At 51.8% G+C, this 20,328-nt stretch overlaps 2 protein-coding genes across 5 annotated transcripts in view; one reads left to right on the top strand and one right to left on the bottom strand.

Moving 5' to 3' along the window:
- The first annotated feature begins 4,119 nt into the window (after positions 1 to 4,119).
- Positions 4,120 to 10,917, top strand: FICD (FIC domain protein adenylyltransferase). Of its 3 annotated transcripts, XM_046639685.1 has the most exons (4): positions 4,120 to 4,186; positions 4,504 to 4,615; positions 5,650 to 6,008; positions 7,067 to 10,916. In XM_046639685.1, the coding sequence occupies exons 3-4, from the start codon at positions 5,708 to 5,710 to the stop codon at positions 8,140 to 8,142; spliced, it is 1,377 nt and encodes a 458-aa protein (XP_046495641.1). In that variant the 5' UTR covers positions 4,120 to 4,186; positions 4,504 to 4,615; positions 5,650 to 5,707; the 3' UTR covers positions 8,143 to 10,916. The 3 variants fall into 3 exon arrangements, with proteins under 3 accessions (XP_046495641.1, XP_046495640.1, XP_046495642.1); XM_046639684.1 differs by having other exon boundaries at positions 4,137 to 4,615; XM_046639686.1 differs by lacking the exon at positions 4,504 to 4,615 and having other exon boundaries at positions 4,147 to 4,186; positions 7,067 to 10,917.
- Positions 10,918 to 11,277: 360 nt separating this feature from the next.
- SART3 (spliceosome associated factor 3, U4/U6 recycling protein) overlaps positions 11,278 to 20,328 on the bottom strand; it is a 34,831-nt gene continuing 25,780 nt past the window's right edge. For both annotated transcript variants that reach the window (XM_046639682.1, XM_046639683.1), the window contains exons 13-19: positions 18,308 to 18,420; positions 17,293 to 17,369; positions 16,557 to 16,725; positions 14,673 to 15,127; positions 13,984 to 14,136; positions 12,988 to 13,178; positions 11,278 to 12,336 (exon numbers count right to left, since the gene is read on the bottom strand). In XM_046639682.1, coding sequence (XP_046495638.1) covers positions 12,165 to 12,336; positions 12,988 to 13,178; positions 13,984 to 14,136; positions 14,673 to 15,127; positions 16,557 to 16,725; positions 17,293 to 17,369; positions 18,308 to 18,420 — 1,330 coding nt within the window. In that variant the 3' untranslated portion in view covers positions 11,278 to 12,164. The remainder of the gene's footprint in view (positions 12,337 to 12,987; positions 13,179 to 13,983; positions 14,137 to 14,672; positions 15,128 to 16,556; positions 16,726 to 17,292; positions 17,370 to 18,307; positions 18,421 to 20,328) is intronic.

Here is a 20,328-nt window from a genome sequence, read left to right as displayed (position 1 = left end):
TCTGCCAGTTGCTTGCTGCGTGACCTTGGGCTAATTACTTAACTTCTCTGAGCCTCAGTTTCACCTTCCATAAAGTGGGTTTGGTAATATCTACTACAGAGCATTGTTACCAAAATCCAACAAAATAATAGATATAAACTACTTAGTACACAGGAAGTGCTTAATAAACGGTCTTTACCACTACCAATAATAAGATAGCATGGCAAATGCAATTTTTTCCACCTACAGCTAAGCTACAGAGAGGCCGGAGGATTTTACTGGTCTGGAGCTGGCTCAGGTGTGTGTATTTTTTTAAAAGCTCCCCAGATGATTGTTTGAGAAACTGCCCTGGAGGAAATTCCACACAGGTGCCAAAAAACCCTGCAAGAATTTCACTGCAGCGCTGTTTATAGCAGGGGATGGCTGGAAACAAGCCCAATGCCCATCCACAGATAAATGGGAAATAAACTGTAAATGGAATAGTACGCAGCAGTGTAAAATTAAGGAACCAGAACTCCATGTATCAAGATGAATATAAATCAGTAAAATACAGTGCTGAACCAAAACAAAAAAAAATGCAGAAGGATACGCAGAGTAAATGGAACATGGAGAAACACACAGAACATCACTATATATTATTTAGGAACAGATACATAAAACAAGAAGCCATTCATGGGTACGATGAACGTCAAATTCAAGATGGTAGCACCCTCCGGGAGGGAGAAGGGAATGTGATGGGGGAAGAGAATGCCATGGGCCTTCCGTGCATTGGTGATACGGCATTTCTTAAACTGGGTGGCAGGCACACAGGTACCCATTGTATTATCTATGCCTTCTGGATGTCTGAAATATTTCACAATTTAAAAATAGATGTGCATAAAAAAATATCTAGTACAATTGTGCACAGGTATTTTTTTTCTTGCTTATTTGTGCCTTCTATTATATCTATAATGATCCATTTTGCCTTTAAGAAATAAAGTAGTCGATTATTTCATTTTTAAAAAGCTGTTCTTTTAAATTTTTGAAAGTAAGAAATACGGCGGCTTCCCCAAAGGACTTCCTCTGAAAACAACACTTATTTGCATGTCTGAGATCCAATAGATTGGTGAAAATCAATTCCACGCCGTGTGACATGAGGAACATCGTGAGTCCAGAGCATGAGCCATCAGCCCAGGGACACCCACACGGGGTCCCCAAAACTCTGTCCCTTGGGGATGCCTCAGAAACTGGGCCTGACCCCACTGGGTACACATAATAAGGAGGATTCATCAGCAGTTAAGTCAGAAGGAGAAAAAAACTCCAAGCAGCCTGGGAAATGAGAGGAACTGGGCGGCGGGGCAAGAGAGCCAACGTGGTCTATTTCCTTTTAAACAAAGTCCAGTCATTCTGGAGTCATCTCAATGCACCATAGCCTCAAGTTGGGGAGTTTTGTGCTCCTAAGCAGTAGGATCCAACTCTGCCAGCAAGAAGCACTTGACTGCTCTTTCTTAAAGATGCACAAGGTTTGTTTTGTTTTGTTTTGCATAACAGACACATTTCCCAGGCAGCCACTTTCCAGGTTCTTTGTCAAGTGTCAAGGTAAGCTTTTAGAAAATTCCTCTGGGGCCCACGGGGAGGCAATTTTCACCCAAAACAGAATGTTTAAGGCAGAGAAAGCCAAGTTTTCAATATCGCTTTGGGGACATATTTTTTTGCATCCAACACAGCTGAATGTAGACACCGTCAAGCAAGAAGATTGAGTTTAATCTCGGCCAAGGGATCCGAATGGAGGAAGAGATGCCAGGTGAATTACCGCCCCCTGGTGTCCACAGACAGTGGTGTGATCATTTGCAGAGGCATTTGTAGTATTTCTTCCTAGGTTGCCGGCCACCATCTCCCACCCATTTTAAAAGCCTAAAACAGAGATTACAATCTGGCAGCCCTCTGTAGCCAGCGGGCAGACATACCAATTGTTTAAAAATCTGGAGATTTTGCTTAAAAATCTAGACCTGACATTTCTATGGAAAAATTGGAAAATCTGTCAACTTTTGGCCTGCACCCCAGCATCACAAATGTAGGCTCTATCTGAGAAGCCGCTGCCCACTGTGGACAAGGCAGGGGATCTCACATTCTCCACACTCCCCACCTCTCCCTGCTGTCTCACACCCAGGCAGTTTTACTCACTAATGCTTCTTGTGTAGCTTCTGGATTTGCTGGTGACCTACGCTCATTAAAGAGATGCCACTGGCATCTCAAGGAGTGGAAGGAGGATGGTGTCTTTGAAAGCATATGATTACATCGCCTTACGCCTGGGAAGGCACAGAGGTCCACAAGTCCCATGACAGTTCAGTGAGGGGAGGTGACTAGCTCAAGGTCACCCAGCCAGCAAGTGATGGGCCCTGCATTTGAACACATGTCGTCTGACCCCAAAGCCCCACTGCTTTCCACTCTACCAACCATGCCCCGTAATTAGCTGGCTGCATAGCAGGGCTTCCTCTGGAGCAGGGTTTTACAACGTCACTGCTGTGGCTATCAGAAGTGAAGTTCAAGGGACCCCAAGAGAACAACGTCCCCCAGAAATAACCAGCATCCTGATCTTCTTTCTTAAAAACTCCATGGTTTGTCCTGCTTCGAATATTTCTTATTCATTTCAAGTCAACAAAATTTCTCAACCATCCCCTAAGAGCCACGCTCCACGCCAACGGCTGGGAGTTGGAGGAACGGGGGCCAGTTACAAGTATAAACAGGGAGCCCAACGGGCAAGGACCGAAGTTGTTTGACCCCTTCCCTTGCAAGGTCCCCCCATGGTGTCCTTCATGACAGCACCCCTCGGCCTGGGCCTGGACACTTCACTTTGTGCTGTGTGTCGTTGGCCTCCCTAGACTGGAATTAGACTGAGACCTATGAGAGGGCGTTGGGTCTCTCCCCAGCGGTTGGAGCAGCCTGCAGCTCTGACAGTTGCTTCTGCAGGTAACAGATAAAGCAGCAATGACTTGGTGTCTTTCCTAGGAATCATTGCGACAGCTGACACTGACCTGGTGTTTGCTCTGTGCCAGACGTGTGGGATTTCGCTTGCCCTCACACAAAACCCTATGAGGAGGAACTGTCATCACATTACCCCCATCTCACAGAAAAGCAAAAAGGGGATCAGCGAGTCAAGTCACTTGTTGAATGTAACTCAGTCTGCAAGTGGCAGAGCTAGGATTTGAACCCAGGGTGGTGTGGCTCCGGCGGTGACACCCACAGCCACTGCCTGGTACTGGCCCCCAAGGGGCATGTGTGTCATGGAGGAGGTCAGATCTTGAGGCGTCAGGCCTTCTGCAAACCCTGAACTTGAGGACAAAAGTGAGGTAGGCTGTTTGTCCCCATTTTACAGATGGGGAAACTGAGGCTCAGAGTAACTTGTCCAAGGTCACATAGAGCATAGGTGACAGAGTGTGAATTTGAGCCTGGGTGTCTCTGTACCGCCAGAGTCTGTACTGCTAACTTCTTAATGCTTGCCATTTCTGGGCACGTCTCTGGATGTTAAATTTCGATATTTATGGATTAAGATGAAAGCTTCGATCTCTGCTTCAAGGAAAATCTTCTCTCTCTCTGGGAAGCCAAAAGAACCAGCCAGACCCTTCTCGAGAGGATGCAAATTAAAAAGTCAGGGAGAAAGAGAGAGAGAGAAGGTAAGAGAAAGGGGAAAGATCGCAGCCCTGGCGGCGCAGGGTCGGGGCTACGAGCAGGGCTGTGAAGTCAGACAAACAGGATGGAGAGGCGTAAACCGTCAGCATCCTCATTTCACACCTAAGGCAGCTGAGGCGCGCGAGAGCGGCCCCGGGACGAGGAGACAGAGCGGAGAGCAGCCGTTGCAGCGGGCAGAAGTGCGAATCTCCAGGCACCTAGCGCGCCCCAAAACCGCAGCCACCGAGGGTTTCCCGCACCCGCTGCTCCCGCCTTGTCGCCCAGGCCCCGCCCCTCCCATTGCTTATTGGCTGGTGCGGGCACGAGACCAAACAGGAACCAGCCAATGGGAGTGGCCCACGGCGCGTCTTTCCCGGGGAAGCAGAGGCCGACGCGGGAACCCGGAAATACGAGGGGCGGACAAGTGAGGGAAGCCAATCCGCAGCGACGAGGATGGCGGGCCGACCAATAGCGAGCCGCCGGGGGCGGGGCCAGGAGGCCGGCGGCGGAGGAGGTCCCGGGAGCCGGCTGAGCGCTGGGCAGGGGGCGGCGGCGCGCGGTGAGTGGGGAGCGAGCCCGAGGGGCTTGGAAGGAGTGAGCAGGGAGGCGCGGCGGGGCGGCGATCCCTGGGCGGGGCTCGGAAAGGGCCGACCTCAGAGGGACATTCGTCCAGTCCCCTCGCTTCTCTGGGCCTCAGTTGCCCCCCAAAGTGAAAGGTCAGAGATTCGCGCCTCCCAGCGCGCGGTGCTTCCTCCCCCGCGCGGACCCGCGTCCCCGGCGGACTTGAGCCCCGTGAGGAGCCTGTCCCTCAGGGAGCCCGCCCGGGCCCCCTGAGGCAAGCGGGGACCCGCGCCCTCTTCTGCACCCCCATCACAGCGCTTCCAGGCCGTTTCGGATGTTCTGTATCAACGAGCCGCTTAGAGCCCCGGCCCAGTGACCACAGACCTCCTCAGGCATTTCTGGGTCTTGGAGCAGCATCGCGGAGCAGGTGCGCGGGTTCTGATTACGAATCAGAAGGTAGAGGTTAAGACGCGGGCACTCTGGACTCAGACGCCCAAGAGTTTCGTTTATTCCCTGCGGGCTTTCTGGGAGTTGACTTACCCTCTCTGTGCCTTAGTTTCCCTGTCTGTAAGATGGAGCTGGGGGTAGCTTTCCTTCCGGGCGTGGTGACGATTAAGTGACATACTGCACGGCTAGCCCTCAGCACACCCTCGTTGCCCAATAAATGCTTATTGTTAGCATAGTGGTGCTTGCATACCTGACCCCCACTCCCCAGGCCAGCCCCAAGCCCGTGGTCACAGAGGGCAGGCGCCCAGTGTGTCCCACAGCCCAAGTTCCTTTCGAGATGCCGGTTTGGCTGACCTCAATGCAAGATCCGTGCCGCACAGGCCAGGAAAGGAAGGCCAGAGAGGGGCTGGGCAGTGTGGCTGCTGTCAGGGAGAGGTGGCCACCCATGTGGCCATAAACCAAGCCAGCGAACTGTTGTGCGTATCCATGAGTCAGGCTCAGAACTGCCTTAGCTGATCTGGCTATGTGCGCGTTTGTTCTGTCCCGGACACCTAGCATTGGGGTCAGAGGCCACAGAGATTTGTGGGGACGGGGGGAGACTTCAAAGCCATGGCTAAGGCTGTGCCTTGCTCACGGGGTGACTCTGGACAGGGGACTTCACCTCTGTGAGCCTGTTTCCTCCTCTGGAGAGTGGGGTGACGACAGCATTGGCTCCTGTTGAAGATGGCAAGAGAGTATGCAGGAGGTGCTGAGTACAGGAAGTGCTTAATAAGTGTTGGGTGGCATTGGCATTGCTGGTCACACAGTCACACTGCCCTGGAGGTGGCACCGTCCTTCCAGACTCCTCCCAGTTGTAGCCACTCCTTGCCTTGCCCCCACCACTTGGTCAGTGGAGTTAAAGGAGGGGGGGGTGGGATGGGAGGGGGTCTTCCAAGCCCCAGCTGAAGTCGAGTACACCCTGGATGTGTCGGTCCCGTGTAGGCCTCACCTCCTACAACTCTTGGTTGGTCGCAGACCCCGCTCTCTCTCAGGCGACTGTGGATATGTGCCAGGGGCCCACCCCTGAGTCCAGATGACACTCATACCGATGGCTTCCGTGATGGCGGTGACTGAACCAAAATGGGTCTCCGTGTGGGGCCGCTTCCTGTGGATGCTGCTGCTGAGCGTGGCACTGGGGTCCCTGCTGGCCCTGCTGCTGCCGCTGGGGGCCGTGGAGGAGCAGTGCGTGGCCGTGCTCAAAGCCTTCTACCTGCTCCGGAGCAAGCTGGACAGGGTACAGCATGCCGTCACCAAGTGCACCAGCCCGTCCACGGAGCTCAGTATCACCTCCAGGGACTCGGCACTGCTGGTGGTCAAGACCAAGGCCTCTCCGGGTAAGACCGACTGGCCATCTCTCCTCAATGCTTGCTAATTCCATAAATATGTAGGCTGCCTTTTGTCCTGTGTGCAGAGCACAGGGGTATGACAGTGAACGAGTCAGCCCTGAGCCCCCAGTGGGTGACTGAGCTACAGCATCACCAAGGCCGGGGGGGGGGGGGGGGGGGGGGGGGGGGGGCAGGGGAGGACGGCCGGGCTGGAGCGTAGGGACTGTAGGAGCACACCAGGAAGGCTCCCTGGAGGAGGGGATGCCTGAGCTGCATGTAAGTAGGAGGGGCCAAGGGAAAAGGCCTGAGGGGAAAGTGCTCCGGACAGAGAGACCTGAGGGTAAGATGCCCTTGAGGAACTAAAAGCAGCCAGTCTGTGTGGCTGCCACACAGTGGGGGCGGGGGAAGGAGGGCTCGAGGTAGAGCAGGGCCTCTCCACCTTGGCCCTCTTCTCTGCTGTGGGGCTGTCCTGTCCGCTGTAGGATGCTGAGCAGCACCCTTGGTCTCTACGCACTAGATGCCAGTAGCATCCCACCGCAACTGTGACAACCCGACATGTCCCCAGACATTGCCAGATGTTCCCTGGGGGGCAAAACAGCCCCTGGTTGAGAACTACTAGGTTAAAAGAATTAAAGACGGCCCAGGAACAGGGAAGCCCCCAGGGCCTAGCACAAGTGAGGAGCCTTCACAGCCTGGGCCTGAAGGGGCACGGGTCGGGGGAGGGACCAGCATCACCAGGACTGGCTCAGAGCTGGAGAAGAGGTAGGGATGGCTGCCGGACGGGGCCCTGGCTGCAGAGGCACACAGCCACTCATGGTGGGAAGGCAGGGGGCTGAGGAGCCAGGGAATGCCTCCCAGGGTACAGAGCAGCTCTGGGGACAAATGGACAACGAGCTGGATACCACCCCATGGGGCTGAGGGAATAAATGCGGCCATATATATAGAGTGGCACCGGGCATGCTGAGAGCATGTGCGCCACGAGCCCCCGAGGCACAGGTGACAGCTCCCCTGAATGTCCTCTGCCGCTCCCCGCCCTCCCTGACAGCACCTCCTTGCCTCTTTTCTAGCTGGAAAGTTGGAAGCCAAAGCGGCTTTGAACCAAGCCCTGGAAATGAAACGCCAGGGCAAGCGGGAGAAAGCCCACAAGCTCTTTTTGCACGCCCTCAAGATGGACCCGGACTTCGTTGACGCGCTCAATGAGTTTGGCATCTTCTCAGAAGAAGACAAGGACATCATCCAGGCGGATTACTTATACACTAGAGCACTGACCATCTCGCCCTACCACGAGAAGGCGCTGGTCAACCGGGACCGGACGCTGCCGCTGGTGGAGGAGATCGACCAGAGGTACTTCAGCATCATCGACAGCAAAGTGAAGAAGGTCATGTCCATCCCCAAGGGCAACTCCGCGCTGCGCAGGGTCATGGAGGAAACGTACTACCATCACATCTACCACACGGTCGCGATCGAGGGCAACACCCTGACCCTCTCGGAAATCAGGCACATCCTCGAGACCCGCTACGCCGTGCCGGGGAAGAGCCTGGAGGAGCAGAACGAGGTCATCGGCCTGCACGCGGCCATGAAGTACATCAACACGACGCTGGTCTCCCGCATTGGGTCCGTCACCCTCAGCGACGTGCTGGAGATCCACAGGCGGGTGCTGGGCTACGTGGATCCGGTGGAAGCCGGCAGGTTTCGGACAACACAGGTCCTCGTGGGCCACCACGTCCCTCCGCATCCTCGGGATGTGGAGAAGCAGATGCAGGAGTTCATCCAGTGGCTCAACTCCGAGGACGCCATGAACCTGCACCCAGTCGAGTTTGCAGCCTTGGCCCATTATAAACTCGTTTACATACACCCTTTCATCGACGGCAACGGAAGGACCTCACGCCTGCTCATGAACCTCATCCTGATGCAGGCGGGCTACCCGCCCATCACCATCCGCAAGGAGCAGAGATCCGAGTACTACCACGTGCTGGAGGTCGCCAATGAGGGCGACGTGAGGCCGTTCATTCGCTTCATCGCCAAGTGCACAGAGACCACCCTGGACACCCTGCTCTTTGCCACGACGGAGTACCCGGTGGCACTGCCGGAGGCCAGACCCAACCACTCAGGCTTCAAGGAGACGCTGCCTGTGAAGCCCTAACTCTTAAGTCCTCCCTTGGTGACAAGGGATGTCCCAGGGGGAAAAAAAATCAAAGAAACTTAGCATTTCTAGAAACCCTGTCGTCTCCCAAAGCAAAAGGAGATGGATAAGGAACGTAAACATTCTTTACCTCCAAATGTTTTTTTAGTTAAAAAAAAAAAAAACTAAATTATTAAGCCTTGTCTCTAAGATAACTTATGATTCAGCCAAGTTATTTATTTTCTTCTTTTGAGCTTGTAAATGTGTGGTGTCCACTGTCGGTGCTGGTGGCCCCTATTCTTGTGGTGGTCCCAGCAGGCTTGGGGGCTTTAGTGCCCCTCGTGTGACGGGAACACAGGTTCTGGAGCAGAATTTGCACTCGGGTGGGGGAGAGGCCAGGGGCTGTGTGACGACGTCCGGAGCTGCAGGACTAACTCCTCGCAGCCTTTTTGTGAAACTGGCTGAGCAGCTCTGACGTCACCCGGGAGATCAGCACTCCTGGGGAGAACCCAGTCCCAGCTTTGAGAAGTGACTGAAAGCTTGCTTTCTAGAGGTTTCTGCTGCCCTCCCGAGAGATGAGTGTGGTGACTAATTCTTGCTGGTGGAGCAAACTTTCGAGATAGGGAATGAATGTTGACCACCTTTCTTATTACATACCTTGCTTCTTTCAAGGAAGATTTGTTGAGCCATAGTTAGTTGTACACTCTAGGACCAGAGGCTGTTATTTTTCCATATCAAGAATATTTTTCTAGTTAAGACTAGGGGAGAGGCCAGCCTGGTTTTCTTTTATATTGTGATGTTTCTCGCACTTCATTTGCAGCAACTCAGACCAGAGGTTTTAATCTAAAAGTCCTCTGGGATTGTCACCCAACAAGTAAATCATGCTGCAAATCAGGTCCTGTGCAAGTGGGCAGTCTGCCCTCAGCCCCACTGAGTCTAACATCCCTTTTAGGTATGTGTTAAAGAACACATCTGGGAAAACAGATGCCACGTCAACACCAAATAAGCATTTTTGATAATGAATCAGGGTGCCAGTTTCTACTGAACCAAGTAAAAACCTCTGACCACAGCCAGGATGTGTCCCTTTCGTTATGCAGTTTTATCCCGGCTGGCCTGACCCCCACCTCCCACAGCCATTGTACTGTCCAGCGTCCCTTCGGGGAAGCAGAATAGATTGCCTTGGGGTGGCCTTGCTTTCCTAGTAACTTGGAAAGCGCTGTGTGTCAGACAGGCCAGTTTCCAAGCTGTCACTCTAGGGAAGTGGAAAGAAGCTTCTCTCTCTCACACGGCGCAGGTGCCAACACAACTGCTGCTACTTTGAGTCAGAACAGTCGCAAGTCACTGGGCTCCTCTTCCAGTGACGGAGCCCGTGACGCCTGACACTGTCCTGCGCTTCGTCCGTGTCTGAATGACGGCGAATGCATAAAAGTGTTGTCTCTGATTTGAGAATTCCGATCCTGACAGTAATGAGATCACTATTCTAGTGTAGCAAGTGTCTGTGGTTATTTAATTGTATAATCAGCACAGAGGAGTTTTGTGAAAGATTAAGAAAAATAAGTGAAAAGATGTATGAAATGGCCCCAAGGGCTAGCTATTCAGACCTTTATGAAAAATATTTTCATACTTGTATGCTGCCATAAGGTGTTTCTTAAACCTTAACCCTCCTACCCTCTTGGCTTATAAGCACACCAAGGAAGCCTGAGAGAAATGCCTGCTCTGTATGTAGAGAGAAACTGCACTTTAGCTGTATGTGAAGCTTATTTTAGCCAGTTAATAAAGTATTTTATTACGTAAGTGCCTGAGACTGCTGTCTTATTCCAGAGATGTTCCCATGTGTCTTAGGATGGAGGAGGGGTTCTCTGAGAACTTCAGCCCTGGGCTTTATGTTGCTCTGGCAGAACAGATCCAAGATGGCGAGTTAACAGGAGACCGAGACAGAACCAGCTGGATAAGCTGCCTGGCGAGGTTGACGGGGATGAATGGCTGAGGTTTCAGCAAGACTCGAGTAACTGAAATGGTTTTTCCATGTTTCTATTTACCATCAGTTCTTGGTTTTCTGGAGAAAACACACAAACCCACTCCTATGTTCCTGAAAATCCATTTCTAGAACAGTCGACACCCTGAACCTAAACTGGGTCCTGCTCAAGTGTAAGAAGGTGCAACTCTGTAACGAGCCCATGCTGACATCGGAAAGTAGGAAGCGAGGTCAGAGGACTGGCCAGCAGCAAGAGAATCAAACAGTAAACGTGAAGCAGCAAAGAGTGAGCCACAGCAACCTGGACTGACAAGGAAATATTCTTGGCCCTTCAGTGTCATCTCTGTCCGTCCCAAATCCTCTCGGCCACCCAACAGGCTTCCGCAGGGAGGGAAGCAGCCATTCCACACGACGACACAGGATGAGCCAGGGTTACGGCACAGGTTCCTCACGCCTCCAAGAGCCGCTGCTGTGAATTTAATTCAGAAGGAACGCCAAACGAAAAACGTTTTGTGCAAAAGAGAAAGACAGGGTAGCAGGGAACCTACAGACTAAGACTGAAGAGGTTTATCAACCGATCGTAACTTACAGGGGGAAACTGACATTTATGACACAATAGGGAATTGGAAATTTGCTGGACGGCTGATGAGATTAAGGTATTATTGCTAATGTTTCTAGGAATAATGATAAAACTGTGGCCTGCGAGTCCTTAGCTCTCGGAGACCTGTGCTACAGTATTATGGGGCGTGTGCTGTGATGTCTGGGATGGCCCCCAATCTGACCCGGAAGAGGGGAACGCGGCCCGGGTGGAGACGAAGGAAGGTGGGCTATGAGGGGGAGGTGCTGATGCAATGACAGGAACATACAGAGTTTTACTTCTCTGTCTACATTTTTATAACATTTAAAATTTTCTGTTAAAAAATGAGGTAAGGCCTAACTGAGGCACAAAAACTTGAGCTTAAACAACAAATGAGTTGATTTCACGCATGAAGGAATTCCCTGATTGTCTCCCCAGGGTGCCTTCATAAAGTCAGCTTCCCTACTGACTGGCAGTGTGGCTTTCAAAGCAATAAATATTTGATCAAAGAGAAGGGGTAAAAAAGTGTCAAACTGTGTAAGATGAAGTTTGAAACTGAAGACACATCATAGCTGAAATTATGTAAATCCAAGTGACAACAGGATTTGATTTACAAAAAATTCTATTTACACATCTATTAGAGAAAGCAAGGTACACCCATTTCAAAATACATCCATATTTGAATGCACATCTGAGTACCATTCGGCAAGAAGTTTTGAAGAGAACTTCAGTTTAATAAACAAAGCTAAATGGGGAGAATTTAAGTTTGCACTTGACATGGTATTTAAACAAAACCAAAGGGCTGAAACTCAATATTTAGACAAAGAACAAGTTCACTCGTCACTAGGCCAAGAAAATGGTCCACAGCAGGTGGCACACAGAATTGCTATAAAACAAGTGTCACAAATATTTTGCTTTTAGGAAACATAAAACAACGGGTTGACGTGTCATTTACAAATACATAATATAAAAACACACAGCCCCCTTGAACAAAAATCCATCAAATGTTTTGTATGTGACTTCCCCTATCCCCACCCTGTTACTAAAATAGGCCATTCTGGTGAATTACTAGCATCTGCCATTTTGTCTTTTAAAAATTAAAAGAGTGACAGGCACCTGTGCTGTGCAGGGTGTAAGAGAAGTGTCCTATAAAAAGGGGCCAGAGGTGGCCAAAAACATTTGGACAAGTGGGTCTCAAAACGGTGCGTCTGAGTTTCACTTCTGTTTCTCACTCTTTAAGACACAAAAATATCTTAGAAACTACACTCTGTGCCCGACCTGTGGAGTGATCGTTTTCCTCCGATTGCCCTCAATATGAGGGAGCACTGGACGCCTCTCCTTGGACCCCCTTTCCCTTTCTGTCTAAGCCAGAGGCAGATACACGGGCACGGGCACTGTCCCCGGCCCTTCCATACTCAGGGTACAGCTGGCTCCCCAGTGGTCGTCCTGGCCAGCATGAAGTAAGGCATTTCCCTTCTCTGAGAGTCTCGTTCACTTTCTCAGAAGCAACTTGGCAAAATCGGCATTGGACATCTTGGGCGCCTCGGTGGCCGCGGTGGCTGCTGGCTGCGGGGCAGGGCCGTTCTCGGCCTGAGCCGCTGGCGCGCTCGTGCGTTGCAGGGCGCGAGGCAGCAGAGACAGCTGGGTCCTCCCCTTCCCCCGCCTGAAAGAGCAAACACTGCATGTAGCCTTTCAAAGCAACAAGTCGTGGCCCCTGGTCTGTTCGCAGAAATAAGCCAGGACAGGTTCAATCACTCAGAGTTAAAAGGTGACGGATGAAAAACAAGGACAAGACGATCCTGTCTCCTTAATTCTGGCTATCAAGCAAAGATCACTTTAAGTAACGGCCTTTTTCAGTTTTGGCAAGGGCCAACACTGTGCCACACAGTCACCCGCAGGATGGATAAAAACGGCTGTCATCTTCTAGACCTCATCAAACAACCTGGCGATTTTGCTGTCTCATCCCTACCAGGTGAAAACACAGCCTTCACGATTACAGCTGGAGCTGTAGATTGCCCTGGCAGGCATGTGGCCGTGAGCTTTTGTTCTAAACGTATGGATTCAACCGGCATAGAAGACTTTAAAATAATCACTGCCTGAAAAGAATCTGACCTTAAATAAATGACAGGCGTAAACTGGCAAACGCCAGGAGGAGGTCCACTTCTGGGCTTGCACTCTGCGTGGACCTGCTTCGGGGAACTACAGGGGACAGCAGGCCCTGGCTTTCCGTCCTGCCTCCCTGTCCTGACGGGAAACAAATTCACCGTGGCACCGGCCAGGACAGCCTGCACTGGGCTAGCATGCCAACACTTACGCTCCATACATCTGCCGCGGCACCATGGGGCCACCTGGTGCTCTCCTTGCCTCTGGCTTCTCTGGAACTTTCCTCTGAGGAGGATTGCTGATGGCCACTTTGATGACGTTCTCTTTGATAGTCATGCCGTCCATCTTCAACACAGCCTGAGACGCTTGAGACTCGTTTTCGTACTCCACGTAGGCCAGGCCCTGGAAGAGGCAGAACCCAGAGCGGGGTCGGGCTGCGGAAGCAGGACGCAACTTCGTCCTCAGGTCAGGAGGCCGGCCCAGGACAGGCGCCCCACCGTGGGCTGCCTGCCCCACGGCCCCCAGCTTCTGCCTGCAGGCTTATTTCCCTGCCCTGCTCTTCCTCCCGATTTCTGCCACTGACTAACTTAGGGAACCTTTCTAAGTTCAGTAAATCTTCTGCTTACTCCAGCACAAGAAAGAACCAGACACACAAACCGGTACACATCCAGCAAGCAAACACATGAGGTGGCCTGGACACAGGGTGAGCAGCCCAGAGGCCCTCGACCCCTCCCTTATTTCACACTCTCCAACTCTTGATTAACCTGGACGGGGGGCAGTTAAAGAGGTAATCCAAACTCATGCTTAACCAACACTACTCAAAATGTGGTGCAAAGGATTTAACAAGAGGCTGAGGACTAGAGGAGAGGACGTGATAAGGGGACGCTGGCGGAGGGACTTGCGGTGGCTGGAGGCCTAGTGGGAAAGAGGAGTGTGGGCAAGAGGGAGGAGGCCACCCCACACTGACGCCCCACAGCCTGGGGTCCGCACTGTGGCCCCTGCTAATTCCTGGTAGTTGTTTGTGAAAAGCTTTAGTACTAAATGATTCCAAATGTCAGGAGAGCCCAGCGTGCCTCCCCTTCTGTTACTTATCACTTGTCTCTCAGCAGACAAATGGGAACGCGCTCTCGAACCAAACCATCTCTGAACAGATGCAGGAGGTTCGCCCGAGCCTCAGGAGCTTCACGCTGTCTGCTCGGACACTGACCTTTGGTTTGCCAGCCCGGTTGGTCACCAGCCTGATGTCCTTCACAGTGCCATGAGCCTTACAGATCTCTTCTAGTTCCTCTTTAGTGCAGGAAAAAGGCAGACCCGAGACAAACAGCTTGTGTTTCTCCAGGGCAGTGCTGTACCTGAACACCTACAGGAAGAAGGAGGGCAAGAAAATCACCGAGACCCAGGCCAGCAGGCCACGCTCCAGCCTACCGCCCCTCCACAGGCCTCGCCCCAGCCAGAGACCAGATCCGACTCTGGGGGACGTAAATTGTCAACAGGGTCACTCTGGGCAAGTCACTTAACCTCTCAAAGCCTCTTCCATAAAATGGCAAGAACAAAAGTCACATTCTCAGAGTCTGGATGCTGGGGGAGCATCCCATGAGGTCATATACGAAACACTGAGCGCGGTCCCTTGTCATTCCTAACTATTCAACGGAAAGTAGCCGTTATTACAACTCCTAATTTTATCATCATTTATCAACTAATGCAAGCTCCAAGTGAGCGAGGCGTGAGTAGGACCTCAGTTAACCAGCTCAGAACAGATGTCGGTTAACATGGAAGTTTAGCTCTTAACAGGGTATAGAAATTCCACACATATTCTAAATATTACTTCCTGCGGGAAAAGTACCTACAGTCTGTCTACAGCAACCCTACATGAAAGGCATTCTTCCACAAGCATACCTTGAAATCGGGATTCTTGCTCTTATCCACACAGGGGGAGACAAACATGGGCCTCCCCTCCACGTCCTTCCGGTCCAGCTCCAGGGCCTGCTGGGCCGACCGCTCCTCTTTAAACTCCACGTAGCAGTAGCCCCGGAAGTCGCCCCGGCTGCTGAAGATGGGGCGGACGTCGACCACCTCCCCACAGGCCTCGAAGAGCGGCCGGAGCTGCGCGGCCGGGTCCCCCATGCTGTAGGGCAGGTTGCTGACGAAGACGGTGATGCTGTCCTTGCTGCTGTCATGGAGCACCTTGGGCATGTCCCTCTTCAGGGCGGCCGCCCTCTCCTTCTGCTTTGAGGGGGAGTCGACGTCTCCGGGTGCACTTTTCCCAAAGAGTCCCATTTGCGCTTCCAGGCCTTGTGCGTCTCCAGCTGGAGGAACGCTGTTCCCAAGCCTCCTGCGTTTGGAAGGCTGCTCTGCAAGGTGACAGGAGAGAAGCAGCAACGATTACTGAATCGTTTCCTCTCTTCGGCGAGCTGTTCAGCACAGGTGTGAGTGGAAGACTCTTCCCACGACAAGTGGCTGACGTGCAACGCTGCGCGCAAACACTCCTTGCTCTCCAGACGCTGCGCTGCACGGACCACGCCCTCTGTCACGGCTGTCCTGACCCACCTGCCCTGTCCCACCCCTTTCTGGGCCCAGATGCATTCAGGTAGGTGGACTAAATCAAGTGGAAGTGATGACATAAGTCCTCATCGTCCACTCTGAATTCTACAAGGGGTGGGGTCTCCCAGTCCCGACGGTGTCCCAGAGCCCCTCCCCTAGAAGGCCAGGGCAGCCATGGTGCGATGGGGCCTGGGGACCCGCGTTCAACAAGTGCCTCAAGTGACTGGCGCGTGCTCCACAGGCCACACTCCGGAAAGTGCTACAAAGCACTGTGGTTCCTAACAACTCCCAAAGTTGTCTTATGTCCTTCCAGAGACAGCCGAAGCACAGCCATTTGCAGCTCACAGAAAATGCCAGGCTGGTCCATACCTCGCACTTTGCTGACGCTGGCTCTCCTCCCTTCCCGTCCTCCCGCTGGACGGTTGCTCACCCCAACCCCCAGCCGCCACAGCGCACGCACCGCTTCCCCAAGAGCTCTTCCTTGCGGGGAGCCACCCCACCAGCGCCTTCTCGGGCCTTCACCGCATCCGCACCTACACCTCCCACGGTCCCAATTACATGCCACCATGGTCCCATGGCACATTTGCCTGACTCTGCTAAACCAGGAGCTCCGAAGGGCAGTGAGCTACCCACAGTAATTTCTGAAGGCCCTAGAAAGGTGCGCGAGAAACGGCAACTGAGTGAAGACTCCATTACCACTGTCCCCTGGCCGACAAGCTGGTACGAGGAAAACGTACAGTCCTTTCATGTCTGGAGACAATTCTTTACCTTGACTGACTGTGCTGAAATAAATCTGACCCATACTCGCCCATCCCTGAAGTTAGAGGGGTGACAGAGACGCTCACTGGAAAATTCTACCAAGTCAAAACCATGAGGTGGGGCCAAGCAAGGCAGGTGTGTGTGCTGGGGTCTGGAGCGGATAAAGGGCACATCCACAAGTGGGGCAGAGACAGGGACGGCATGGCGTATGGGAACCTGAGCAGGGGGAGGGGGGTGCACACAGGAGGGCGGCGGTGGCTACGGCACACTGCAGGGAGGGTGTGTGTTCAGGGTGGCGCCTGGCACAGGGCACGCAGCCCGAGCAGGGGAGGAGGGCACCCTCTGGGAGGGCAGGGGCAGGAAGGGTGCTGGGGCACCATGCAAGCACCTTGTTCTCTAATGACTCAAGAAAAAGCTTCTTTGTACTGTTTCAGTTCTCTGCAAGTTTGCGATGCTGTGAACATTTCTGAAAAGCTTTACCTTCCTCATCATCGCCCCACTCCTTCTCTTCGCCCTCATCTGCTTTGCGCTTGTCTCCACCCCTGGTCTTTTTCTTCTTCTTCAGAGCTTTCTTCTCGGCCCGGGCCCTCTTGCGTTGTTCCGCCTTTTCTTCCTCTTGCTGGGTGAGGGCTGCTTCCTTCTCTGCAGCCTGGAAAATCAGGAATGCGACACATCGCTGGTAGCAGCAATTACAGGGATGCTCCTGGCTCGTGACCCAGTGTTCTTTCCCCCAGTGAGAGGATGAGGTCGTGAAAAAGACGAGGACGACGTGCTCACAACGTCCCACTGCCACGGCCTATTCGGGCTGCCTAGGACGCTGTCTCTCCAGTCTACAGCATGTTTCACGACAGCCCCAGTAACTACTCACCAAAAGAAAGGGGGAAAATCCCTAAAACTGGGGCCCCAATTAATCCGGGATGTTCATGTTCCAGTCACTGGGCTGGCTCCTTTTTTAGCTTTTTCATCTATTCCAGTAAACTTCAGGGCCAAAATGCCCCCACGTATAAAAAGTATTGTTGGGGCTAACGTTTTAAGCTAATCTAAAAAAGTGATACAAGACAGGCTTAAATATTGATTCAAATATTTTATAATTAATACACTGAGCACATGACACTTCCTAAGAGGACCTCAAAGATTTTGACAAGAAATGTTCACACCAAACACAGTCAAAACAGCTACTGGGTTTCCAGAGACTTTAAACAAACAGCATCGTTACCTTAATTCTCTGCTCATTAACACGAGCTAATCGAGTTTCCGTTTTCTGAACAGCTACATCCCAATCTTCTAAAGTACCTTGAGAGAAAGAGAAGCAAACTTTCACTTTCTAAGATTTTGAAGGACATCATATGAAATTCTCAGCATTTCCCCACGCCTCGGGAAGAGCCCTCTCCCATCAGACAGTGAGAACTGGAGAGTGAGCTCCCCAGTTTAAGATGGTTTCATTATATGGGCTGGGAGTTTTAGAATTCAGAGAGTCCCCCAAGTTGCACTTAAAACATCCCTTCTCTTTTAGAAAAGAGACTTGAAAACCAGAAAGTGATCTGTTATGGGCTCTCCATGGCAAAGACTGTGCACACATTCTAATCCAAAAGGTACCAGACATTCACATGAACTCTCGAAGCTCCTCAAAGATAAATGTTGGGGCGGTCTGTAATTTGTTGTTGTCGTTTGGGGCTTTTAATTTCGAGTTCTGAGGGGTTCACACCCTAAATCGAGACCGATGCGCACAGATAAATTCACTCTTTTCCTGCTGGAAACTTCGTACTGAGCCTCTGAAACTGGACAAGCACTGCACACGTGACCAGAGGACACATTCAGCGTCTGCCTCTGCACTCCCTCAGCGTGCGTGACATCGTGCTGGAGTAGAGGTTCCTGACCCCAGGGACCATTCAGCAACGTCCGGAGACACTTGAGTTGATATGACTGGGGCGGGGAGGAGTGCCATGGGCGCCTGGTGGGGAGGCCAGCGCTCTGCTAAAGGCCCTCCAACGCCCAGGACAGCCCCCCACAAAGAGCTGCGAGCACCCGTGCTAGGGCTCCATCGCAGAGGCCTTGTCTGTGGAGAATCTGAGGACTGGCTCTCACTGTGAGCGCCCCATGGCAGTCTCATCACAGAGGCCCACTGCAGGGGCTGCAGCCGTGAGCAGTCTATCCTGACAGCCCACGGTCTTGAGACCAAACGGGAAACGAGACAGACTCCAAGCCAGACGCAGAAAGCCACGGGTCCCCACCTTCTGTCCTCTCCATGGTGAGCAGTACCTCACAGACGTGCTCTGGGTAGTCGCTGGTGCACTGGACGGCCCGGTGCAGGGCCTTCCTGCAGTGCTGGGTGTCGCCGTGCGCCCTAGGGCAGAAAACACACAGCTGCTGCCACAGGACACAAAGCGGAAGGCACACAAAGGGAGGGGCGGTGTTCTCACAGCAGTGCCACAGCACCAGAGCTGTGACAACTCTAGCTTCTGCGACTCTAACTTCCAGAAATGTCCACAGCTATTCATCCTACTGCTAATTTTAACGTCTTCTCCCTTTTCCACAAGAGTCCCTCTAGTCAAAACCCGAGGCTTTCTTCTAAACCACTATTTTGCTTAGCAAGGAGGTGCCGCTAGAAAATGCATCGGGGACAGCGGGCTGCAACCAGCTGTTCTGTCTTTACAGTGTTCGCCTGTGCCGCTCACTGAGGGGGTCTAAGAACGCTACGTAACTTGACAAAGTCTCTAGAGAAATTCTATGAGGCAGTCCTACCCCAGGGAAGAAATGACTCATCCAGGCGACCGTCAAATTTCATGCCTATAGCCAGATCTTTCTGCACTGGCATGGAAAGATATCCTGCTAATCACTAAAGTTACAAAACGATATTCTGGTAGTTACAACAGTTATGAGACACCATGTTCTCATTTCTGTTTTAAAAAATTTTATATGGGGCTGGCTCCGTGGCCGAGTGGTTAAGTTCACGCACTCCACTGCGGCGGCCCAGGGTTCGGACCCTGGGCGCGGACATGGCACTGCTCGTCAGGCCACGCTGAGGCAGCGTCCCACATCCCACAACTAGAAGGACCTGCAACTAAGACATACAACAGTGTACAGGGGGGGTTTGGGGAGATAAAGCAGGGGGGAAAAAAAAAAAAGATGGGCAACAGTTGGTAGCCCAGGTGCCAATCTTAAAAAATAAATAAATAAATAAATAAATAAATAAGAACTAGATACGTAAATAAGATATTTAATAATAATAAAAAATTTTATAAAGATTGCATGGGGCTGGCCCCGTGGCATAGTGGTTAAGTTCGTGCGCTCTGCTTCGGCAGCCTGGGGTTCGCAGGTTCAGGTCCCGGGCACAGACCTATACACTGCTCATCATGCCATGCTGGTGGCAGGGTCCTACACACAAAATAGAGGAAGACTGGCACAGATGTTAGCTTAGCAACACTCTTCCTCAAGCAAAAAGAGGAGGATTGGAAACAAATGTTAGCTCAGGGCCAATCTTCCTCACAAAAAAATATTTATAAAAACTGTAACACATATTAGGACGCTAAGAAAAACTTCAGAGCAGGGGTTCTTGATGTGTGATCCATGGGCCACTGAGGGTCTGCAAAGTCAAAACCAGCTGCATAATACCAAACCATTATTCAGCTGTTTCACTGTGTTGACATTTGCACTGAGGGAGCAAAAGCTGCGGTGGTTCTTGGCACCAGTCAAGGCAGTACACATCTTAATATTCTGTGTGTACAAGGGGATGCACACATCAGCACTTCTTTATGCATACCCAAGTACAATGGCTGTCACAAAGAAAATACTATGTTATTGTTTGGGTCGCAAGCCCAACTAGTTACTCTTTACATGGAACGTCATTTTTACTTGGGAGAACAGCTGAGTGACAAAAACTATGGTTATTCAGACCTGGGTATCTGGCAGACATTTTTAAAAACCAACGAAGTGAGTCTGTCACTGAAGGAAAACCACTGACGGTATTTGTTGCCAGTGTTAAAATTCAAGCTTTCAAGTGAAAATCAGAATTTTGGAAAACTTGTGTCTGCCACTGTGTGCCAGTGAGATGAACCAGTGTGACTTTTTATACTGTATAATGAGTCACTATTTGGGAGAGCTGCATGACAGTGAGTCAGCATCTTCCAAACGGACAAGGCACGCCACAGAGCCACGCGTGGGCAAAAGGCCCACCCAAGGTGCACAACGGACCACTGGACAAAATGTAACAGAGTCTGAAAAAGTCACATGCCACACTGCAACTGACTTTTAG

The sequence above is a fragment of the Equus quagga genome, chromosome 15 (genome assembly GCF_021613505.1).
Source record: "Equus quagga isolate Etosha38 chromosome 15, UCLA_HA_Equagga_1.0, whole genome shotgun sequence".
Classification (NCBI taxonomy): domain Eukaryota; kingdom Metazoa; phylum Chordata; class Mammalia; order Perissodactyla; family Equidae; genus Equus; species Equus quagga.
Note: the sequence above shows the minus strand (reverse complement) of the source record. Positions and strands in the feature narration are given on the sequence as shown.